General features: G+C 44.1%; 1 protein-coding gene across 2 annotated transcripts; it reads left to right on the top strand.

Moving 5' to 3' along the window:
• Positions 1-8,120: 8,120 nt before the first annotated feature.
• HAO2 (hydroxyacid oxidase 2) lies at positions 8,121-17,926 on the top strand. 2 transcript variants are annotated; one of them, XM_030020923.2, is made up of 8 exons: positions 8,138-8,224; positions 9,880-10,033; positions 10,772-10,923; positions 11,763-12,046; positions 12,418-12,633; positions 14,444-14,602; positions 16,257-16,326; positions 17,622-17,926. In XM_030020923.2, exons 2-8 carry the CDS (start codon positions 9,903-9,905, stop codon positions 17,675-17,677), a joined length of 1,068 nt encoding a protein of 355 aa, XP_029876783.1. In that variant the 5' UTR covers positions 8,138-8,224; positions 9,880-9,902; the 3' UTR covers positions 17,678-17,926. The 2 variants fall into 2 exon arrangements, with proteins under 2 accessions (XP_040980928.1, XP_029876783.1); XM_041124994.1 differs by lacking the exon at positions 14,444-14,602 and having other exon boundaries at positions 8,121-8,224; positions 9,881-10,033.
• The last annotated feature ends 5,321 nt before the right edge of the window (positions 17,927-23,247 follow it).

The raw sequence follows: 23,247 nt of genomic DNA, 5'->3' as shown, positions 1-23,247 counted from the left end.
TTTACTCTTTTGAAGTATATCCTATTTCTTCACATATCAATGAATTCTCTACTGAGTGCTAATGATTTGTCAAGAGCAGAATTTGCCCTCTCACACATGCACACCCTGGTCTTCCAGAGCTGCACTGCTCACCTTTCTAGGCTTAAAAAATAGTATGAAGCATAAGGCCTGTGTTTCCCTGGATGCCCCCCATGACCTGTTTTAAAGATTGGCTTCATATATGCCACCTTCCAATCTTCAGGCCCCAAGGAGGTTTCAAGTGGGAGGTTGCACACTGTCATTAGTAATTCAGTGTTTCCATCCTTGATTTCTGCTAGGTACCATCTGGCTCCAGCAATTTGTTAATTTTCACTTTGTCTGTTTGAAACATAATCTCATCCACAATTACTTTGATTTCAGACATATCCTCTGCATTTTCCTCCATATGAAAACTTCCCCCATTTCTTTCCAGTGAACAGCAATGCAGAATGGCTTCATTGTCTCTGAGTTTTGCCTTATTGCTAGCTGGCCATGCAGAGGCCCTAGCAGGTTTTTTGCTCCTGACATTTTTGATGAAGTACTAGTTTTGATTTCTTTAGCTAGTTCTCCTCAAACTCTTTTTTAGCTTTCCTAATTGGGATTTTGCTTTTAATCTGCCTGACTATACTATTCATTTCATTTTATTGGTTTGGATACAATAGGCATCTTTTTGAAAAATGCCTTCTTACTGCTAATAAACTTGCTTACTTGGCTGTTTATGCGTGCTGGCCTCCTTTAATCCATTCTCCGGCCTTTCTCAATAGGTCATACGCAGCGGTGTTATGCTTCCAGTCTGGTGTTCTTCAGAAGTTTCCGTGCTGCTTGTTAGGATTTCTCTTTGCTGACCTTTCTAGCTTCTTTTTAACAAGCTTCCTCATTTCTGCATAGCTTTTCTTGAAGCCGAGGACAATGGCAGTGGCGTATTTGGCCTGCGGTGCTCCTGTAGAGCTGGTGAAGCCGAGTCCTCTGTGGTCACTGTCAGAGTGGAGCCTCCACTGGAAGGGCTAGAGCCACAAAGTCGAGGACTGCCTTTGCTCCTGTGGGCTCTCTAACCAGCTGCTCCATGGAATAATTGCTGACAGAGCCCCAAAATGTCATCTCTGTTTCATGTCCCGGCATGACATTTGTCAATCTACAGGAGGGCAGTTGACATCTCCTGTTACTGCTGTTTTTCCTGCCTCTCTGATCTCTTTCAGCTTATCGAATTCAAGGCATTTTGCTATGCTGGGTTAGTAACACTATCTGCCATAACTATATTCTTCCTATTTAGGTCTGGAATTTCAACTTGTACAGACTTTATGTTACTGGTTGAGTTGATGAGCTTGTAAATTTGATTTGATGCTGAGCTTTCAATAAGGCGGAGCACTGCTCTGCCTCTGGCACAGTTTATCTTTACCGTGTACTTTATAACCCAGGCTTAGCATCCCATTGACTGTCTTCCTTTCCCCAGGTTTCCAATATGTCTGCTATATCTGTGTCTGTGTTTTGGATCAGGCATTCTGGTTCCTCACCTTATTTTTTAGATTTCAAGCATTGTGTAGAAGTAAGCATACCACTACTTTGGTTCTTTTACTGGCATCTTGTATAAAACCCGATATGTTTGTTTCCCTTTCCCTGCTGGATTACTTACATCTTCTGGATTGTGCTTTCCTTCAGGATTCAGAATGTTCCCATTTTTTTTTCTCATAAGGGTACTAATGCTGAGTCTGGGCTTTTCCACACCTGTCAGCTTTTCCCAAATATCTGGGTTTTCCAGCCTGTTAGGGAATATTTTCATTTCAAAATGACTGTCTAGGGCCTTCACTTTGCTAAGAATGTCTGAGAATGTTTTCAATTTGCTGCAAGACCAAGCAATATAATGGAAGAGAGTTAGATATGTTGGGTGTTTTCAAATTGGCTGGACTTGATGAAATTCCTGGTAGGATACTGGGAGGATTGTCTGAAGCAATGCCAGAACTATTAGCTGTTATCTTTGAGGAATCATGGAGTACAGAGATAAATGTGTTGCCTCTTACTATTTTTTTCAATAATGAGGGGGCAGGGGAAACAATCACTGAGCCTCCAGAAGTTAACTACAAGGTGAGTGGCAACCAGTATGGATTTATCAAGAACAAATCATACCAAATCAATGTAATATGCTTCTGTGATGGGACTTGTGGCTAGGGAAGGACAGCAGAAAGATGTATCTTAACTTTAGTAAGGCTTTGAACATTGTCTCATGAAGGAAATATTGGCTATGTACAATTTTTAGCAGGTGAGTGCAATATTGGTTGAAAAGTATATTCAGAGAGTAGTCCTTCTTAGTTCACTGTTAGCCTGGAAGTATATGTTGATCGAGATCTCTATTGCTAACTTCTTAGTTAATCAAATGGGTGACAGAATAGAGAATACATTTATTATTTTTCCATATTACATTGAACTTGGAGGGTTTGAAATTACTTTAGATGACCGTGACAAACTGGAGAAATAGTCTGGAAAAGCTAGGATGCAGTTTTAATAGGAAAACAACATCTTTTGCCTTTAGCTACCCATCATTAGCTGTGCCTGAGCTAGAGAGCAGCATTGCAGGGGTAGGAATCTGGAGGCTGCAGTGTGTCCCAAGCTCAAAACTGCATGCAATGCTGCTGCAAGACAGAGAACCCTCTCAGTGGAAAGTTGCCACAGATCGATGTGCAAACAGCGTTATGCTGTCTCAACTCAGCTGCTTCCCTGCTCTGGGACTTAGTGTCAGCCAGAGGACTGCCTCTGAAGTGGGTCAACCTTGGTATCGTTGGGACCGGGGCAGCCCTCTGATCCCACACTATGGCCTCATGAGAGCAGATCTTCTGCTTTCATGAGAGGACTGAACCTGTACTGGGAGTCTTGACGTTAAACAGTAATAGACAAGCCAACTTCCAAAGCACCAGTATGGTTTTACTTTCCTGAAGGCATCAGTTCTGGGATTCCAGAGTCCTAGGCTCAGTTTAAACACTAATTCAGTCTCAAGGCTAAAAGGAGCCCCTCATTTGTGGTTTTGAGTGCACATTCTTATTCAGACAGAGAGTTGTGAAAAATCTCCTTTATTTTCTGCCTTCCATCACCACAAAATCTCAAGGCTGAGGTGGATCTTTCATGATAGACACTATTCTTGACACTGTTGTTCAAAGGCCTCCTTTATATCATATATCATATCAGGTTTTCTCTGTCTCTGCTTCTCCAAGGAGACATCCTGGATGTATTAGGGTGTCTCTGTCATGTATTTGGGATGGAGTCTTTTTATGACATCTATTTCCTCTCAACATTTTTAACAAGAATGAGAGCTCTTTGCTAGGTGGTTGAGACTTTTGCTGGGGTTTGAGACTTCTATTATCCTTAGCCTGACTCTTGTCCTAGTTGGAAAAGAGATGAGGCTACTTCTCTGTCTGGAAGAGATGAACAAAAGGGTTCGGCTCCTTTCTTTATCTCAGGATGGAATGGCACATCTGAAGAGATGAGTAAGGAACATACTGCTGAGTAATGAACACAAAAATACTCTTCTATCATCACAGCTGAATAAACAGGAGTATTGGCATATTCTTTCTGCTTTGTTCCAGATAAGGGCAGGAGAGGACTCAGCTGGAGGATCATGTCCAGTTTCTGGTGCTTTAATTAAGCGAGGATGTGGAACAGCTGGAGAGTCAGAGGAGAGAATTGAGGATGACCAGAAGTCTAGAAAACATGGCTCATGAGGAAAGGCTGAAGGAATTTGCATAGCTTGATTTAGAAAAGAGGCAATAGAGGGGTGGCCCAGAAATGATTTTTAGATATTTTAAAGATAGACATAAAAAGAACGGGAGTGAATCTTCTTCTGTGTCCACTACGGGTGGATAATAGCTTAGTTTACGGGAAGGGAGATCCAGGTGTGATTTCACTGTGCCCTGTTGTCACTGGTTTAGCAGATCTTTGCTTGGTGCTCTCTAATGCACGCTAGTTGAACTTGATCTGCTTCAGACCCTTTCTCTAATGCTGATGCAGATGTTGAAGTGAGATGCAGTTACCTTATGGGAAGACTTGTAGTTAGGTGACATACTGGCACGTTAGGTAAGCCGGAAAGAAAGCCTCAGAAATTACATTTTACCACATATGACAGTACATGGGAGATGTGAGACTTTATATGGTTGGACTTCCAGACACACAGTACAGAGCCCTGCCCCATGAGCTAGAGGAGTCATCTGCTAGCGGGAAACACTTTTCCTTTTTGAGAATTTAACACTGGGGGTAGATGAGACATGTTTTCCCAAAGGGCTCTGTAGCTATTTGCCATTCCACAGAGTAATGCTGAGAATAAATCAAGCTCTCTTCTGGGTTTTGGAGACAGAGATGGTTACAGAAAGAACAGCCAAATATTTGGTAGTCTCCTAGAACTCTTTCTGCCCAGTGTGTCACAGGCTGTCCCCTTTTGCCTCTTCCCCAAATTTGTCCCCTTCTCTTGATTCTTCTATCCCCCTGAAGTCCTCTCATCCCAGCAAGTCCCTGTCCTGTGTTACTCCCGTCTGCTCTAACTCTGACCTTGTTGCCTCTGCACATTGCACCCTGCCTGTCCCCAGGTACTGTCCTGCAGCTTCTCTTTTGAGCCATTATTTTTCTTTTCCTTCTCCCCTCCAGTGCTGTTTAAGGCTGAATCCAAGCACAGGTGGCATGGGGGGGTGGGAGAGTGGGGGGCAGCCAGCTCTCTGCCTTCTGCTCGTGTCTGGGGTTTTCTGAGTTCCTTTGGCCATGGGCAGAAGCATGCTCTGCACTAGGCAAGTCTTTGGTACAGATAACATCTGGATTTCAGACAAGCTCTGCTGAGCATGTGCAAGCAGAGAGCAGTGATTTACAGCTAGGTCAGATGTGGCTGGATTTTCATATGGCCAGCAAGTACAGGCTGATGCCCCCAGGGATCAGCCCCCGCTAATTTCAAGCCCCTGCATGAAGCACTGAACTGCAGTGAAACCACTGTAAGACATTTTCAGCATGGGCCAACCACCATATTTTTCACTAACCTCATTCTTGGAAGTTGCTGACTGGCTTTCAGTGAAATGTTCCCAAAAAAATCCAGCCCAACACAGAGACCAAGGATGGAAAATTTCAGCCTGGAATGATTAAAATACGACAAAATTAAAAGCAACTGAAAACTGGATCTTATAATCAAAAGTGTTAGGCAATGTTAAATATAAGATTTGCTGCCATCTCCACCTATAATAGAGGGATGGCTATTTAAATATTTAATTTGGGGAAAACTTTCTTGCATGACTGATATGCAAGGAAAAAGCGTTTTCCTTCCAAACATGGGGCATATGCCCAAGAAAGACATCTGATAAGGAAAACCAATCGTGACTGTATGCAAACTGTTATATGATCTGAGTTATTTACATTGCTTAGAGTTCACCAGATTCTTCACCGAAGTGTTGTAAAGTCCCAGTCTGAACCCAGCACTCCTGGATACATCAGTGAGATAGATGTCAGCTTGACCCACGGTGATTTGCCAGCTGTGAAAAGCAAACAAATATAACCAACTGGAGTAATGAGCATCGTGATTGTAATAGGAACTGAGCACAGATTTACACAGGATCTTTGTGTTTGGACTCACAAGCCTTTGACTATGTTAGTATTGAAAAGTAAGCAACTGCAAAACCCCAGCTGTGCAGATCTGTGCAAAAATCAGCTTTGACTGTTGGCTGCTTGACACTCTACCTGCAAGACTAGACCAGATGTGTGAGTATTTCCTGTATTATTTTCTTCACTTCTCAAAAGAAGGCAGCAAGGCTTCCAGAAAAGTTTTTAGAGAGTCTTTTAAAGTCCTTTATTGTACTCCAATGAAAAGGCTCCAGAACTTTAGTACTTGTCCACTTTTTTCAAGTATATAGCAGGGGCTCTAATAAAACATACTATCTCTGTGGCAAATTCTGATTTCCTTAGAACTTTAGAGCTTCACAGCTAAATCAGAAGTATTACTAGTAGCAGAGAAAATACTACTTATGGGACAAGAAGTCATTGCTACTTTGAATTGAGCCCATTGCTGAAGGAAGAGAATATATCTAGATGCAAAGTACAGTCTCTTAAAAGACACAGCACAAAAGTAGAGATTTTTCCCCTCTCCTGATCCAAAATACAGTAGTCACAGACTATTTTTAATTCATGTAAAATTATGATAACCATGAAACTATAAACTTTATGGTTTGGTGAGTTGGCTGCAATGCACATCCCTGAAGTAGGGGAGTACTGAGATCAGCGTAATGAGAAGTATGACAGAGGACCCCGCAGATAACTTGTAGGCTGAAACAAATATCAGGCCAGACCAGATGTAGCTACATTTATTGCTATGCTGTGCACTAGAAAACGTTAAGAAGAAAACACAGGGAATGAAAATTTCCAAACATATTAGCAGGCACTCTTGTGATGTGATCATATCAGTTTTAAGGCCATAGTGCCTGGCAGGCCATCAACTACTGATTTTTTGGTGTGTTGTTATTCCCCACATATATTGAGATATATATATGACCCAAAGCTGACATCTAGCGGAGGGAGAATGAGCGCAGGATTTTCCTTCCCTTCCCTTCCCAGGGATGCACTCCATCGTGGGCAGGTAGAGCTGGCCCTTTGCTCTTCTCTTCCAAAGTGACCTGAAGGCTGTCTGCTGCCCGGCTGGTCCTGGGCAGGAGAGAGAACCAAGGAGCTCACGGGTACTCTAGCTAAGGGTGCACACCTTGTCTCGTTCGTGACACCTGGATCCATAGCTGGATGCCAGAAGGTAGCTTCACAGGGCTGTCGGCGGATAACGAGCTCTGAAGGCTGAATTTAAAAGTTTCGGAAGACGATGGCAGGGCTATCGGTGGATAATGAGCTCTGGAGGCTGAATTTCAAAGTTTCAGAAGATGATGGTATAGATGATCAGGACATGGTTTAGTGGGTATGGTGGTGTTGGGTTGCTTATTGGACTTGATGATCTTAGAGGTCTTTTCCAAACTTAATGGTTTGATTTGATTTGATCATGCCCAGTAGAGTTTGGGCAGGGTCTCGTGATTACACCTAACAGATGTTCACTACAGCTGCAAAGATGGTGTCAGTGACCTCGGATTTCTGCTGTCAGGAATGTCAGAGCTGCAGTCCTGGATCAGACCAGTCTCTTGGACACCAAGTCGCAAGGTGGCAGCTCTGTTCAGCTTCCAGCTGGTCCCCGGTCCTTTGGCTCACTCGCTGCCCCAGCTGGGCTGCTTGGGCTGGGAGGGCAACAATACTGGTAAAACTTTGGGAATGTTTTCACAAGTTTCCGCCTCACCCTCTGCACCTGGTATCATAGGTTTATGAGAAAAATATCTCAATTTTCAGTTAGTAAAAATCAAAGTTTCAAGCTCTCATGCTTGCATGGAAAAATTGAAAACATGAACTCTAAAGGCTCAAAAAACCAAAAGGCAAATAAAACTGTCCAGTGTTTACTTTTCATATCTTGCAAATTTAAGTCAATATCATAAATCTGTTGGCACCTCAGTGCCGGTTTGTAATGCTTAGCAGGGGAGATGGAGGGAAACACAGAGAAGTCTCACCAGCTCCAAGCAGAGGAAAGGGAGAGGACCGGTGGTCCTCCTGGGTGATGGCTGGGTGGGCAGCCAAAGGATGGGATCTGCAAGCCCAGTGGGAGAGCAACCGGATCACGACAGCACTCATAGCCCTTCAAAAAAGGCAGAAGACAAAGGGTACTTTACTTGTTCATATACTGTAGGAAGCAAAGAACATCTCTTCCACACATGGTGGTAAAGATTCAAGGCTCTGCAGCTGTGGGCTGTAACAACTCACACTGTCTGTGGCTCATCATTTTGGTGGGATTTGTAGCACATTCAGCAGTGAGTTACCAGCAGTTTAGGGATTCAGTCAAACCTCCTCAAATACTGTTGCTTCCCTAAATGAATGCATAGCCTTCAGCCACTGCAGAAGAGCACAGCTCCAGTGCTGCGTCCAAAGCAATCGCATTGCTGACAAGGTGATGCATGTTTTTGGAAGGACCTTTTAATCATCTGATAGCAAAACAAAGTTAGTGTTATACAAACAGGACAAAGTTTACTGCAGGATTGAGCTTTAATCTCTGGTGGTTGCTTATTGACTCCAGAAAAAACAGTGGCTACTCAGTGTAAAGACCTCTTCTACGTCCTGTTTGCAGGCAAACTTGAAGGAGAGGATCTCCTCTCCTGCAGCTCTCCTGAAACCCAAAGTAAGTCTGAACTGAGGTCTGAATTGGGAAACAATGGGCCTGGATTGTTTAAAATTCCAATTTGTTCTTCCGTGACAGGACTTGGTTTAATCTTTTTGTGCTTGCTGGCTTTGACCTTTCTAACAGCTGGAAAAGCAGAATTCGTGATACGTGGTTTATTTACAGTATATCATGATGTATGAAATAGGAAGACTTCTGCTATCAGCAGTGCTTGATGTCTTGAAGGCATACAGAGAGGGCTTGGGATACCTGCTACCTAATGCCTGCCAGAGGAGACAAAACAATACTGAAGAAATCAGTCACATTTCTTCTCCATCTTCCAAGGGCTCCCTCATCGTGGGCTCTTTCCTAGCAGAGAATTATGATGCCTAATTGTCAAGTGTATACACAGGCACCTCAGTCAGTGAGACATATCCGTGTCTGCAGTTTGACAGGTTGGATCTGTGTACATAACCTATGTGTTTATCTCTGGCAGAAGTGTACAACATGGGACACATGGGACTGGTTTTTGTGAAGCTTGCAACCCCTGCTAATCTGCTGTGGGAGGCTAATCCTGAAAACTGGGATATTTACATCTTCCTGTACATTTTTAGAAAAATTAGACCCAAACCACAGCTCTTTTAAAACTTTGTGTTTTCATATACCTTGCAGAATGCCTATTTTCATCAGAGTTGCGGAAGTAATTGCAACAAACAATTTAGCAAATTGATTTTGTCTGTGTTTTGTACATATTTCCTTGCACACAGGCATGGTTTGCTAAAACATTAATTTGCATAGCTTTTAGTCCTGGCTGGTTCAGAAGCATGTTAAGTGCAGGGATTTGCTAGGCAGCATTTATGTTGGTTTGATTAGACATCTGGGTCACACAACATCACTTCTGTTCCCTGAAAGATTGAGGGTAGTTCTTAGAATCTTGTTTCATGTTGTGGAATTTGCTTTTTGCCAGTGTTTTCTCATAGCTTGTCCAAATTTTGTATGCTCCTTTTTTAGTATGTATCAGTGCTCCAGTATGTAATGCAAACACCCAGAAGATATTTGTTACAAAAGAAAAATTAAGATCTGTAGAAAATACTTTGTTTTTCCACAGTGCTGGCCTTGACAGTGACTTGCATTCAGAGTCTGGACATAGTTTTACAATGTGCTCATGCTGGAGCAGGTTAGATGTAGACTCCGTATTTACTTGCTTCCAGATTGAATTTAGTCACTGTGCTCCATAACTAATTGTTCAGTCAGGGAGCCATCCTAAGGGGTAATCCGGCAAATGATGTTCTGGGACAACCTTTGAGGAGAATTAGTGGAACAAATAGTTCAACAAATAGAACAACTAGTTTTAAGATGGCATTTATGACAGAATTACACAGTTGCTGTGTCTTAAAATAGCAGAGGACCTAAAATGTCCTCTTCGGGCTTCTGTTTAAGAGAGAATAAAGAGAGGCACAGAGATGCAAGCTTCTTCCTACTCTTATGGCTGCATCTGCAAATTTTCCTCGTACTAGGGGAGAGGATGAAGGGCAAGATAGACTGAGACAACCTCTCAGCAACTCTTCTACAAGACAGATGGGTCCAAGGTTTGCATTAAGTGACATTAGAGCCCCTGGAAGAGAGAATGACAGTTCAGGGATCTAATTTCCGCTCCATGTTATTCTTTTCTTCAGGGTTCCCAGAGCCTCTCTTGGCAATGGCTATGGTGTGTCTTTCAGACTTCGAAGCTTATGCTAAAAAGTATTTACCCAAGATTGCTTGGGATTTTTTTGCAGCTGGAGCAGATGACTGTAGCACCCGAGATGAAAACATCCTGGCATATAAAAGGTAATGTGAAGAGGAAATGAGGGGTGTTGTACTGGAAGGTTTTAAACTATGTGTTTGTGCAAGACTTCACAAGCAAAGATACCTAACACCTTGCCCTTTCAAGGCGGTCCCCAAGCAGAATACACTTACCTGAATGTATAGAGCTGTATACTTTAATGCTAGCCTGAATATGACACAGATGGTATGAGGCATGGTGAGGGTACGGGCAAATGGGTATGGTATGGTATGGTATGGTATGACAGAAAAGGGGATAAGTAGCTATAATAGAATGAAATGCAATGGGGAGCATTTGGTGAATAGCAGGAAGCCTACGTGTAGGTAGGATGGGATTTGGGGAACATGGTGCAGAGAGTGAGGACAGGCACAAAGTACAGCGAGGACAGACATACGAATGGTGGAGTGGAAGGCAGCAGCCTGGGACTGGGCTGCAAGTAGAAGGAATCTGTGGGATGGGCAATGGGAGAACAAAAGCCACTGAGCTGAGGTGGGAAATGCAGAAATGATGCACTGTGGCCACTAAGCAGGAGTATAGGATTAATGAAAAGTGGAAGTGGCTGAACTGCTGGCTGAATTGACCTCTAAAAGCAAACAGAAAGGACAAAGAGCCTTTGTTATATGCTGTTTTCTTTATTGGCTCAGATTCCTGCATTGCAATAGGTAAACAAAGCTCTGGTTTCCATGAAACTTCAGAAAAGCCACCGAACAGCTACTATCCTGAAGGGGTTTTTTGCCTTACAGAATTCGTTTCCGGCCACGTATGCTGCGGGACGTATCCGTGATGGACATTAGGACTAAGCTCCTGGGGACTGAAATCAGCTTTCCTGTAGGAATCGCCCCTACCGGCTTCCACCAGCTGGCATGGCCTGATGGAGAGAAAAGCACAGCCAGAGGTACTCTTCTGCTTTGTTGCCATGTAACAAAAAGGGGGTTGTGGAAAAGCCTCAAGAAGCTGTTAGGATGACTTGAAGTGTGACTGAGCAAAATCTTCAGGCTTGAAGGGGCAAACTCCTTTCCCACTTTCTGACACCCCTTTTTGTGGATAACCCGCTTGGGTCTGGTGACACAGAGTGTGTGGGAAGCTGTATAGACATTGCTCTACTTCTCCAGCTACCACTATTACGAGATCAGCCCTGCAGAGGCTGCTGCAAACTTAAGACAGAGGCAGTGGACACACTTCTGACTTATGCCAAGAACCACACAAGGTTCTTAGTCCCGGGGGCTCTAGATAGGACATAAAAGTGGTGGATGGGACTCAGCCTATAAATCCTTGTTACTGATTAAGAACAGTGTCTTCCCTGGAGAAAAGGATAACCTCTCTTCCCAAATCCCGTGGTGGGTTTGGAGAGCTGACCGCTAGAAAAGTCTTTTTTCCTGTGTGTGTTTCTGTGTACACTGAATGCATTTGACAGTGCATTCCTGCAAGGACACAGTCATAAAGATAAAGTTCATGCTTTTTAAAATAAATAGTTGCAGAATGAAAGTATCACTTGGCAAACTACCTCTCCCTTTCCTGCTTTCTTAACCATGATCCTACAACAGTGCATGGTAAATATAGCCATTTTTAATCCTGGGGTCATATTTGCTGATTGGTAGAGCGCTGCGTTAGGTAGGATATGCATAAAACAGGAGTTCAGGTGGTCCCTGCAAACAGTACATAATTTTGTACCTGGTGTCTGGCAGGACCGTTGAAATGACCTTGATTCTGATTATTTCCCAATACCTCCCGAAGCGGCCAAAGCGATGAACACCTGTTACATTGCCAGCACGTACTCCACCTGCACGCTGGAGGAGATCTCTGCGGCTGCCCCCGGCAGCCTCCAGTGGTTCCAGCTCTACATCCACCGCAACAGGGCGGTTTCCCAGCAGCTGGTCCAACGGGCGGAGGCCTTGGGTTTCCAGGGCCTCGTCCTCACCGCCGATCTGCCCTACACGGGCAAAAGACGCGATGATGTCCGCAATGGTTTCCGCCTTCCTCCCCACATGAAACTGAAGAACTTGGAAGGAGCCTTTGAGGTTTGTAAAATGAGCCCGTCCTTTCATTCACTGCGCTGGAGCGTACCACATGAGACAAAAACCACTGGGTAACTGCTGCTTTGGCATCCGCTGTACCCAGGGCGTATCTTCTCCCCTTCTGGTTCTGCAGCGTCCTGGCTCGACCTCCTGCCAGCCTGGGCTCTGGCTTCAAAATCCCAGTCCAGCTGCCTTAGAGACACTGACCTCCATCCCCATTGTAATTATTCTCCTCTGCAGACACGTGCTTTCTGGAGCTCATGAACATGTCTGTTAGCAAGTTTAATTAATCTGTTTTAGGGCAAGGAAAGACTTCAAGGGGCCTCTGTATTGCTACAGCTCAGATGAGGTTTCCTTCCGTCCTATGGCTGTAGGGAGATGACCGTTCTGAGTACGGACTGCCCCCCAACAGCTTGGATCCTTCGGTCACCTGGAATGATATCTACTGGTTGCGGAGCCTGACCCACCTGCCCATCATCATCAAAGGCATCTTGACGAAAGAAGATGCAGAGCTGGCAGTGAGACATGGAGTTCAGGGAATTATTGTGTCCAATCATGGTGGAAGGCAACTGGATGGAGGACCTGCCACGGTAAGTGAGAGGATGGATGTCCCATAAGTGTCTGTCGTAGGCACATTTGCACTAACCTGGGTATCTCTATGTCTGTCTTTGCATATATGCTTCTGGTGGACTTGTGTGTTTGTCGCATGGCTGTGGATGGGTGCAGATGTACTTTAGCTTTAAACTGGTAAGATGCATGCCTTGGCATGGGCTACCCAATGAAGTGTTTTCTCACCTTCTTGGGAGGGTTCTGTAAGCAGCACTGAACCCACAATACTGCAGATAAACTACTGGCCTAAGTTAGTAAAAGTTTTCTGCCTATGTCTTCATTAGCTGGTGCAATACACACGTACTCTTTGCGCACTGCAGCAAAAATAAAACTAAACTCTGGACCAAAAATGTACAAATGAGAGCATAATGTGTTCTCATTGTTCACATCTGCCAAAACATGCACAAACAATATGCAGCTAGATTTAGCGAGAGGTCTGCTTGCGTATTTACAGACTCAAGTCTAAATGGGAATTTATTGACTTTCATGAGCCAGAACAAGGATAAGTTATCTGAAGAAAAATTCCCCTGCTTTTTAATCTGTACAAAGAAATCCTGAGTTGTTTGGACGTATGTGTATTTCACTGGTTTAATTTGGCTTCTGTCAGTTTTTCCAATTGTTCTTATTTTACAGTTCTGTATTGCATAGTGTCTTATGGACTTCCTTTTCTCTGTTTTCCTCTGTAAAACAAAAATAGGTACCAGGGAATTCTCTTCTATTCTATGTCAAGGCTGAAAATAATGGGCAAAAAAAATTTAATCTAAATTCTAAGGACATAATAATGGAAATGGCATCCACATTAAACTGCTCTTCTACCTTAAAAGTTTGTTTATATACACAGACAAACCAGCAGATAACTAGTTCAGCTCTGCTACTTCTCTGGTACCAATCCTGGCAGCAGAAGCTATTGTCCCTGCTCTTGCTGAGTTACTCCTGGAAAAATTCATCCTGAAAGTTTTCAGACTGAAATTCTGAAAAAAATTATGACTAACTGGAAAAATCTACTTAGTAATCTTAGTTATAGCTGCTCTACTTAAAAAAGGTGAAAAGAAGGCAAAAGAGTGTAAGAAAAGAGACCTTTGGGTTTGCTGGGAAGGAGAGTTAATTAGGTCTACTGCAAAGTCCTGCCACTGGTTATACTGGCTTTGGGACCAGAGCCAGCATCGCTCCGTGGCACGGCCCTGCACTACCAGCCTGGCACTGCACCGTGCTCTACAGGAAAGACCTGAGGGAATCAGGAGACTTGGCCTGGAGGAAATGATACATTGACTGTGCTAGATAGCAAATGAAATCCTTCATAGATGCTTTAGGGGGTCTGAGGAGGTTTTCGACAGGTGGTCACCAGGATTAGGTTGAAATGTAAGTTTAGGCAATTTGGACAGTAGCAGGGACAAGTTTGACATCGGCCTTTTTTACAAACATTTGTATCACTCATCATTGTCTTAGATGAAAGTAAGATATTAACGGCAATTATTTCCATTGAAATTTATTTTAAAAATCTTTCAGAAGGCAAGTGAAAATGTTACTTTTTCACTTATCAGGAGTGCTAGCAAAGAATATCAGTATAAGCAAAGCACCAGAAAATGGAAATAACTATCTGGCAAACAGAACAGGGAGCTGCACTTTATTCTGCAGCCTTTGGTGCCGAGCTATTTGTGTTGCATTGTCACATTTCATTTCGAGAAGGTATGCTATTAAAGCATTGCATCCCTGCCTGTCTCTTTGGAATATCTCCTCTTTCTCTTGAAATCAAAAGCTGACCTCAAAGTGAGAGTGGCTGCTTCTTTGCAGATTGATGCCCTGGTTGAGGTCGTGGAGGCAGTACAAGGCAGAGTCGAAGTTTATTTAGATGGTGGAATACGAAAAGGAAGTGATGTATTAAAAGCACTGGCACTAGGAGCAAAATGCGTCTTTATTGGAAGACCAGCTTTATGGGGTCTGGCTTACAAGGTGAGTGAGGAGCTTTGAGTTTGTATGTCTACTTCTCATACTCTCTAACACTATTGCTGTTATTTGAAAGTCATAGAGACAGTTTTCACCAGTGAAGAATCTAACCTTTTTTTTTGCTTTGCTTTGCTGAGTTTTAAGTGGAAACACTCCAAATTGAATCTAAACCAGACATTTTCTGTGATTTAAAAATACCACTGAATTTTACAATTTCAGCTATGATTTTGAAGCTGATAACATTGTTTTGTGGGACCTGATCTCTTGGTACTGCAGTTTGGTGCTAAAGTACTCTAGGACTCAGCACCGTCAGTGCTTTTGAAAATTGCAGGAGGGCTTTTTTGCCACAAACTTTTTTTGCTGTCAGCTTACTTACACGGTTTTGATACAGCAGTTTCATAGCGGTGTTATGACTTCTTTAGAAATACATATAGAACTCCATCCCACTGATGTCTGAAACATTTGGGCAAGACTGAGCACAACCGTGTCCTGTAGGTGCCTGAGCGTGCCACTACTGTATCTCAGTTCCAGCTTTGCTGCTTCTTAACTACTAGCGTATTTCTATGATCCAGAGTCATGAAACAGGCCTCTGATACAGAAGGCTAACACAATATAATGAAAATTAAAATGTAATTATACCAGTTGTTTGCTTTGCTAAATTTTTGCTTTTTAGCCTCTTGATTGGAGCTTTCAAGCTTTTCTCTAGAAGAAAAATTATTTATTTTTATGGTCTAGAAACATTTCCTATGTTTTAAATGAGACTCCTGTCCAGTGGTGTGATTGCTGCGGATTGCAGTAGCTAGGCTTTAAGGAAGAAATCACCTGAATCTTCTGAGAAACCTGGACGAGTTTTCAGCACTGTTTCTGTTGTCAGTAAACAGAGAAAAAGGGCCTAACATGAAAAGGGTGTTGCTGTGAGTTGTCTGCATTTTTTCCACAATGCAAACAGAAAGGAGATGGGATTTTTTGAGTTCAACTGTGCTTTGGTATTACATTCCATACAGTATTCCTAAAGATATATCTCAGTGGCATTACCCTAGCGTACAAGAGCAGAAGGGCACGAACAAGCACTGACATTGTCTGCACCCCAAGCATTCTTTATTGCAAAAAATAAAAACAAAATTTAAGAGAAAAAAGAAAAAAAATCCTCCAATATTTTACAGTAAGGTCAAAATCATATCTACATTTTATTGGGTTTTGAGCTTCTTGGTGTCACTTGCTTGGAGGAAAACACACAGTGTACTATTTTTAAAGATTCAGTCTGGTATCTGAGTAAACTAAAGTTTTTAAAGCTGTACCATATATAAACCTCTCATAACTCCATAAAATACTGTCAGCATTGTAAGGCTTGACATTTTAAAACAAGACCATTGGTGGAGGTTAACTGAAAGCTAAGAAAAAAAACAGCTAGAAAATGTCAGAAGTGAAAAACAGCTTTGTTTTCTTTCCCTGTTCAGATGTATCACAAAAGGAAAAGCATCTAAATTAATCTGTGATGAACTGAGCACATCCATCATATCATTTTAATCATTCAGCTGTCTGAGAGACTGGAATTGGCACAGACTTGAGGGACTGTCCCAGCTCTCACAGTGCAAGCATCCTGCAGCATTGCTCTGTGCCAGTGCTCCTTTTCCCCTGACCTCTTTCTTTGTTGGAGCAGGGTGAAGAAGGTCTTCAAGAGGTTTTGAGGATTTTGCAGGATGAATTTCGCTTGTCGATGGCCTTAGCTGGTAAGCATTTTGCAGGTTGGTTGAAATTGGTGATACAGAGGTTTCTGTATGCGAGCCATCTAAAATCAGAAGTCTGATAGATGGGTCACGAAAAGGGAAATCATGTGAGCTGTGCTGGTTCTAGTTGATATATTTAAGGTGATTGTTTGCTCCCTGTGAAACCACTTGGCATTTCAGGTGCCATAGCAATGAAGCTTGCAAGTAGGTTAAAGCAGTTTTCTGACCAATTTAAAGAGGTGCAAAACTGCTAACTAGAGCTGAGCAAAACGTGGAACTTCTGCTGGGAATTGCAGCATATGTTTTTCAGTATTTAATTTAATGTTTACCAGGGGAAAATGCAACCAATTTTTTTTCTTCATGAAAAGTTTGGAAAAAAAATGGATGCAGAATGTTTCTCTGCAGATTAGAGAATCCAGTCTGTTGGTGCAGGTTGAAATCTCTGCATCCCACATGCTTTAAAAGCCTCTGTGTCTCCTCCAAGCTTTTACTGTTGTTCCTCATTCTGCGTTTCTCACTTCTGCTCCTACCTGTAGTTGCCACGTTTGACCCCCTCACTGAACAGTAAATTTGCACAGCCCAGTGCAAACTCCAGTTTCACACATGAACAAGTACAACATGCATGTCCAGTGCAGAAGTACTCAGACATCAGCAAAGGGTCTTATCCCACTTCAGATCATGTTTTAAAGATTTTCATGTGCTAGCAATCATGAACTCAAGTGGATAACAATGCTGACTGGGAGACTGGAAAACTGAAATCCTGTTGGGCATTTCTTAATAGGCTGGAGTTTTGGGTTACTTTTTCAACTAGTAAAGACTGCTACAAGGTTTTTTTTCCAGGAGGCTCTCACAGTTCTTTACATGCAAAAGGGCACTGAACTCAGCAAGAGTAGCAGATTGGGACCTTTTTGGCAGGGCTGTGAAATTCCACCCAGATTTGACCAAATGAAACAGCAATGCAAATCTCCACGTCCAGTCACTTGACACACGGCAATCCCTGTGTCTTTTCTGTCTGCCTTTCACTTCTGGCTGGATCAGACGGCTCCCTGCTCAGCTTGTTATAAGGATCCTTTTTTTTCCCTGTTTCTAACTCTTCTTGTGCAGGAAGCCCGGTCCCTAAACTCAAGGCTGAAGATACCGTTGAGGAGTAGGGCTCCTGTGGGTGAGCTGTTGAAGTACCAACCTATCCCCACACTGCTCATACAAGACTAGAGCGTGATTCAGCGAGGGGGCCTTCCAAGTTTCACCCACAGAGCTTTCTGTCTCACCAACATGTTTCATTTCTCTATTTATTTCAGGCTGTGCCAGCGTCTCAGAGATTGGCCGACACCTAGTTCAGTTTTCAAAGCTGTGAACAGCCTCCTGCAAGCCCACCTGAACAGCGGCAGCTCATGCTGAGGTCCCAACCAGACTGAAGAGAGAAAAAGGAGATGCAAACGTTGAATGTGCAAGAAGTATCTGATAAGGCCTTCAGGAAACTTCTGAGGAGATTAGGAAAGGCTCTGCGTTAGCAAAGGCTGTTCTCTGCTTTTATTGAGACCAATGAGTTCTTTAACACTTTGGGTAATTGTTGCTTGCTTAAATACATTTACTTTAAAGTGGCTGTTCCGTGGCATTACCTGTGTTGGGCCTTACTCCCAAGCTCTGATACGTCAGCCAGACACAGAAAACTATGTCCCTTGCTTCTTCCACTTGGTTGTCCTACCATGTCTGACTGCAACTCAAGCTATGCACCTTTCCAGCTCCGGGGCAGTAAGTGTTGTGGCTGATATCTTCCACAGCTTGGGCTTTCTTAGATGTATTCATAGCAGATACAGAAACAAGATGCATCAGCTAACAGGCACCCCAGCTACCCTTTGGAGGTGGGAGCAGTTCTTGCCTGCTGCTTCTAAATGCAGGGCAATGAAATCACTAGTAACCAAAGCAACACCCTGCAGAGAGAGCCTCCTCCTTCACGACATCGTTAATTTGCAAGGCAAACTCACCCAAGCAGCAGCCAGGACCTACGCATTCTCAGAGCACAGCACGAGTTTGTGGCAGTGTGTAAATAACTCCCCCGGTGCCCTGGTCTCTGCCCACGGATGACCACGGCCGGCGCGGGCTGATGGAGCAGGCAGGAGCTGCCAGCACTACCCGAGCAGCACGTGGCCTTTGCTCTTGGAAGATGGAGCAGAGGCAACCGTGTGCCTGCTGCCAGCGTAGAGCAGCAGAAGCCCTTGCTCTCCAAGGTAACAGAAATATGTGCTCATCCCTTCCCTGTCCAAGTTTCTTCCTGAGACGTGGGTCTGACCTCCCCATGAGGAAGCACACCCTTCCCTTGGCTGTGCCACCCACCTGGTGGTGATGGGTCCTTAATAATGACTAGGAGCTCGCTCTTTCTTTTCTTCCTTCCTTCCTTCCTTTCTTTCTTTCTTTCCTTTTTTCTCTTTCTTTCTTTCTTTTTCTCTTCTTTCTTCTTTGTTTTTCTTTCTCTTTCTTTCTTTCTTTCTTTCTAGTTCTCTTTCACCTGGATGGTTCCTTTTCTGTAGCAGTCCTTAGAGCACAATCTTTAGCTGCACCATCTAGTCTTCCTCTTTCTTCCTCATTCCAACTCCTTTCATAATCTCTCTGTCCCCTACTAGCCTCCCTTCCCTATTATTTTTCTTCAAAAAAACATTTCAGTCCTGACCTAAGCTATTGTTTTTGTATATCCCTAACATGAGCCTCCCAGTGTCCTGGACCTTTGGTGGGAATGCCAGAGCTGCCTTCTTGCTCCCCAGAGAGGGGGGCAAGGAATCTTGCTGCCGCCCAGAGCTGAGGGAGCTACTGGGGAGCGGAGGTGGGAGCAGATAGGGTCCCGCAGCCAGGGCAGAAGTCGGTTGATGTATTATTTGGGGCTGATGTCCCTTGGGGTTTGTCTGTGTCAATAGGCTGCAGCGTGAGTATTTACTCTGAACTATTCTCCCTGGGAGGAGTTTAACAATACTTGTTTTTTAATCTTTATATAATGCTGTCCAAGTAAAGGTGTAAACAGAATTAATCTATTTAAAATAGCTAAAAGCCCTGTATGCACATTTGGTCTTTGTTATAAATGTGGTGTGTAAACCAGTGGGGAATTGGGCCAGTGTAACTGGAAATAAGCTGAATCTCCGTAAAGAGTTTAACTGATTTAACTGCTTGGGCTTAATCAGGTCTTTTAAATGAGGCAAGGTAAACTAGGACTGTACACACATGAAAGCTTCTAATATGTGCCTCATCTTTAAAAATGCAATGTGATCTTAAAAATGTCTGGTAAGACATGTGACCTTGTTTTCTTACAAATAATTTTTAAGGCCAGACTCACCGGCACAGCCACTGCTTTTATGGCACTTTAGGGCAGCACAGAATGTCTGAGGGCAGCAATGGGATGCCAAATGTCTTTTTGTGCAAAATAAGTGCCAACTTGCTGGGTACCTCCTCTGCTTAGTGCACCTCCCAGTCTTCCCATGCACACAAGTCTCCCTTTCTCGGCAGAAGGCAACCTCGGACGGTGGTCTGGGCACCAGGCACGGGCATCCCCAAGTGGAGCCTCTCTCTGCTCCCCTTGGAGCTCTGGCACTCAATAAGTAAAAGCACCAAGAATAAGGGGCCGCAGGCAGGGAAGAGCGATGCTTTGTAAATTAGTGATTGAGGTTGTCCTGTGTATGAGGGTGAAGGTGGGGACGTGAGGTCAGTACTTCACCCGGTAATTACTTGGAGGAAAATGCCACAGGAGTCGCTGGCGCATGGGGCCACACGGTTACCTGACCCTGGTTTGGAGTGCTGTGTGGCCAAGTTTCAACAAGAAAGTGCCAGCTCTCCTCCCATGAAACTGCCTATGAGCTTCTTTGGTCAAGGCTCTCTCCTGGCAGAGAAGAGGAGCTGCTTTTTCTGCGGAGGAGAAGGCATGTGTGCTCCCCCAGTTCCTGCTGAGCACATTGCCCACTGGCCTCTGGTGTACAAGGGAAAGAGGGGGAGGGCAGCAGCAGCACCTCCTTTTGCATGTATCTTAGAAGAACCAAATGAGGCTCATTAGGTCCTAAACTTGCTAGAAGAGAGGCTTCCAGCCTATGCAAATGGCAGTGGCTTAAGGAGCCTGCTGGCAGACCTGAGACATCTGGCTAAGCTCTGGAGAGGAGCAGGATTTCCAGCATGCTTCCTCTCATACATGTCGGTCACTTTCCTCTGAGCATTTGGATTTTTTTAGATCTGTTTCTGGATGATCTAGAAGACCTAGACATGGGCATGTAAAATGTGAGAGTGAGCAGGTGCCTGAATTTAGCTGCTGTCTTCTGGAGCTGATGCTGTAAAATGGGAAAGTAGATGGTGAGAGGCTGGGACAACGGCATTTAAGCCCTGTTTCCATGAAAATGAGGTCCTCTGTCTCCCTGGTAGATGACCATCAAGGCCTTTGCTCCTTATTCTACACTCCCATTCACTGAAAGAAATACCTGTTGTTTGGAGAAATCCAGGTGCTGAAAAATCATCCATTTCTCACCTGCATTTCACTTGCAGTCAGACTCTGTCAATGCTTCCTGCGTGGCATGACTGGTCCGCTCGTGCCGCTCCTCACAACAGTCTGTGCCCCTTGGAGCAGAGGTAGTGCTCAAGGCTGCTCTGCTGAGGCAGAAAAACCTCTCATTTCAGGCTCCAGAGTCTCAGCTTTCATTTAAAGCCAACAAAACAAGATGCTGGCAAGCATATCATTGTTACAGTTGTGAAGGAAATCTTTCAAGGAGGAAAGCCATCTTAAGAAAATCAGAGACGTCTGCTGCAGCTGAAAAAACTGTGATGGAAATTGTCTGCACTGCTGAGCTGACTTGTGGTGGCTTCATTCACACCATTGTTGAGTACCATGAGACAAAAATCTGTTTTGAAGGAAAGGCAATGCCACATCATGAAAATAAGCACAATGGTTTATTTTGTGATCACCTTCTCTGTTTTTCCCATGGCACTGAAGTTGGGGGATGGAGGATAGGAGGGCAGGTGGAGCTGAAGGACATGTGAACCCTGCTAAAGGCAGCCAGACAAATAACAGGCTTTGATCAAGCTGTTCTGTAGGTTTGTTGTGCAAGATAGCATAAACATCTTTAACCAGAAATGTTTGCAGAGGCCACTAATTTGCAACTCAGTTTGCAACTCCTGTGATCTGGATGTCTAGTGGAGTACGTCTGGAGCCAGATTTGAAGAGGCACAGAGCACTTGCAACTGAAATGAAGGTCAGTAGGGGTCCTGGACTGCAGTCATTTGGAATGAGCAGCATCACAGAGCTGAAACACCTTGTTCTCCAATCCCGTCTCTTGCTCTTGGCCTTTAGAGCCATACAATTTTTCTGTCTGATTTTTCAAACTATATGATGATATAGAATATCCTCCTAGCCCCTTCTGCCCTTTCAGATCAGCATGTATTCCAAAACTGAGGCAACGCCTGTACACTTGGATGGTTCTGCATGCCCCCCGGCAATAAGGGGAAGGGAAGATTTTGCTGGTGAGGTTTGTGTGAGTATCGTACCACAGGGATCAGTACCAAAGGGGAACCACTACAGAACCGGCCACGTGCAGCCTGGGGGCAAATGATAAAGCCGCTCTTCAGCTGAGATTTCAAGGGCAAGCCATTGCCCACGGCAGAATACCACTGCTGGTGGCAAAGAGCCAGCTCACAGTGGTGCAGACCCCTTGTCACAGCCGGCTTTGCAACTGGCAGATGCCCTGGTGCCCGCTTCCATGGCACGCGCAGGAGGAGCCATGCTATCAAGAAGCGACCTTCTGCATAAGCCCTACTTTAAATTGGCCCTAAGGAGGCAGAAGAGAGAAACTAGCCCTGTCATTCTGTTTAGACCTGAATTTCTCGCAGAGATAACGGTGTCTGCAGTGATCTTCCAGAGGCCTTCACAGGAGGCCTTCCTCTCTGTTCCAGTAATAATAAACCTTGCTGGCAGACTGACAGCACAGCAGATAAGGCTGAGGAATAATACCACATTGCACACTTTGATGGACTTCAAGGATGTACAAGAAGAGACTGAAGACAGCTGGGTGTGCTCAGTCCCGAGAAGGCTAAAGGTTGGGGGGGGGGAATCACATCACTATCTTTTACCACTCAGTTGGAGGGAACAGAGAAGATGCAGCCCAACTTCTTGGATGTGTGCAGTAAAAGGGTGAAAGACAACGGGCACAAGTTGCAATGAGGAAAATTCCGGTTAGAAGTTACTGGGAAAAAATTCCCCCTGAGAGTGGTCAGATGCTGCAACAGAGGGTTCGTGAAATTTCCATCCTTAGATATTGAGACTGGGCAAGGTCCTAGAGCAGTCTCATCGAATCTGACACTGCTTTGAGAATAGGTTGGGTCAGAGACTGCCAGAGGCTCCTTTCAATCTAAATTGTTGGGGGACATCACAGAATCATAAAATAAGAGCCGCACATCAGTTCTGTACCCTGCTGTACCAGTGTGTTGTCATGATCGACTACCGTGGAGCAGCAGAGGCAGCACCTATATCTCTGTGAAAGAGGCTGCAGAAAGCATTTTCTAAGGAAGAAAGCAAGCTATTTGGTGAGTAAGCTTAAAAGAAGAGATCACAGGGTTCGACCAGGCTGAGAGTCTATTGAACAAGCCCATCCTACAACTTTTCCAAGACTTTGAAAGTTTTCTACTATCTGGATTAAGCCTGTGCCAGTGCATACCAAAGTCTCATGCCCCTCTTGTCTACACTCTGTCCTGCTTTCTGTATTTGTCTGTTGTGAATATCTCTGATACAAATTCAAGCAAGGTCAAATCTTTCAAAAAAAACTGTGTCCAAAGAGATTGTAAACATGTGGGTTAAGGACTAATCAAACCCTGCTGCCTCCCAACATCCCTGGAGGATGTAGCAGGGACAGAGAATCAGTCTATTTACAAGGGTAGTTTATCTACAAAATGGATCCAAATATAAAC

The sequence above is a fragment of the Aquila chrysaetos genome, chromosome 7 (assembly GCF_900496995.4).
Source record: "Aquila chrysaetos chrysaetos chromosome 7, bAquChr1.4, whole genome shotgun sequence".
Classification (NCBI taxonomy): domain Eukaryota; kingdom Metazoa; phylum Chordata; class Aves; order Accipitriformes; family Accipitridae; genus Aquila; species Aquila chrysaetos.
The sequence above is the reverse complement of the archived record's forward strand: the minus strand, read 5'-3'. Positions and strand labels throughout refer to the sequence as shown.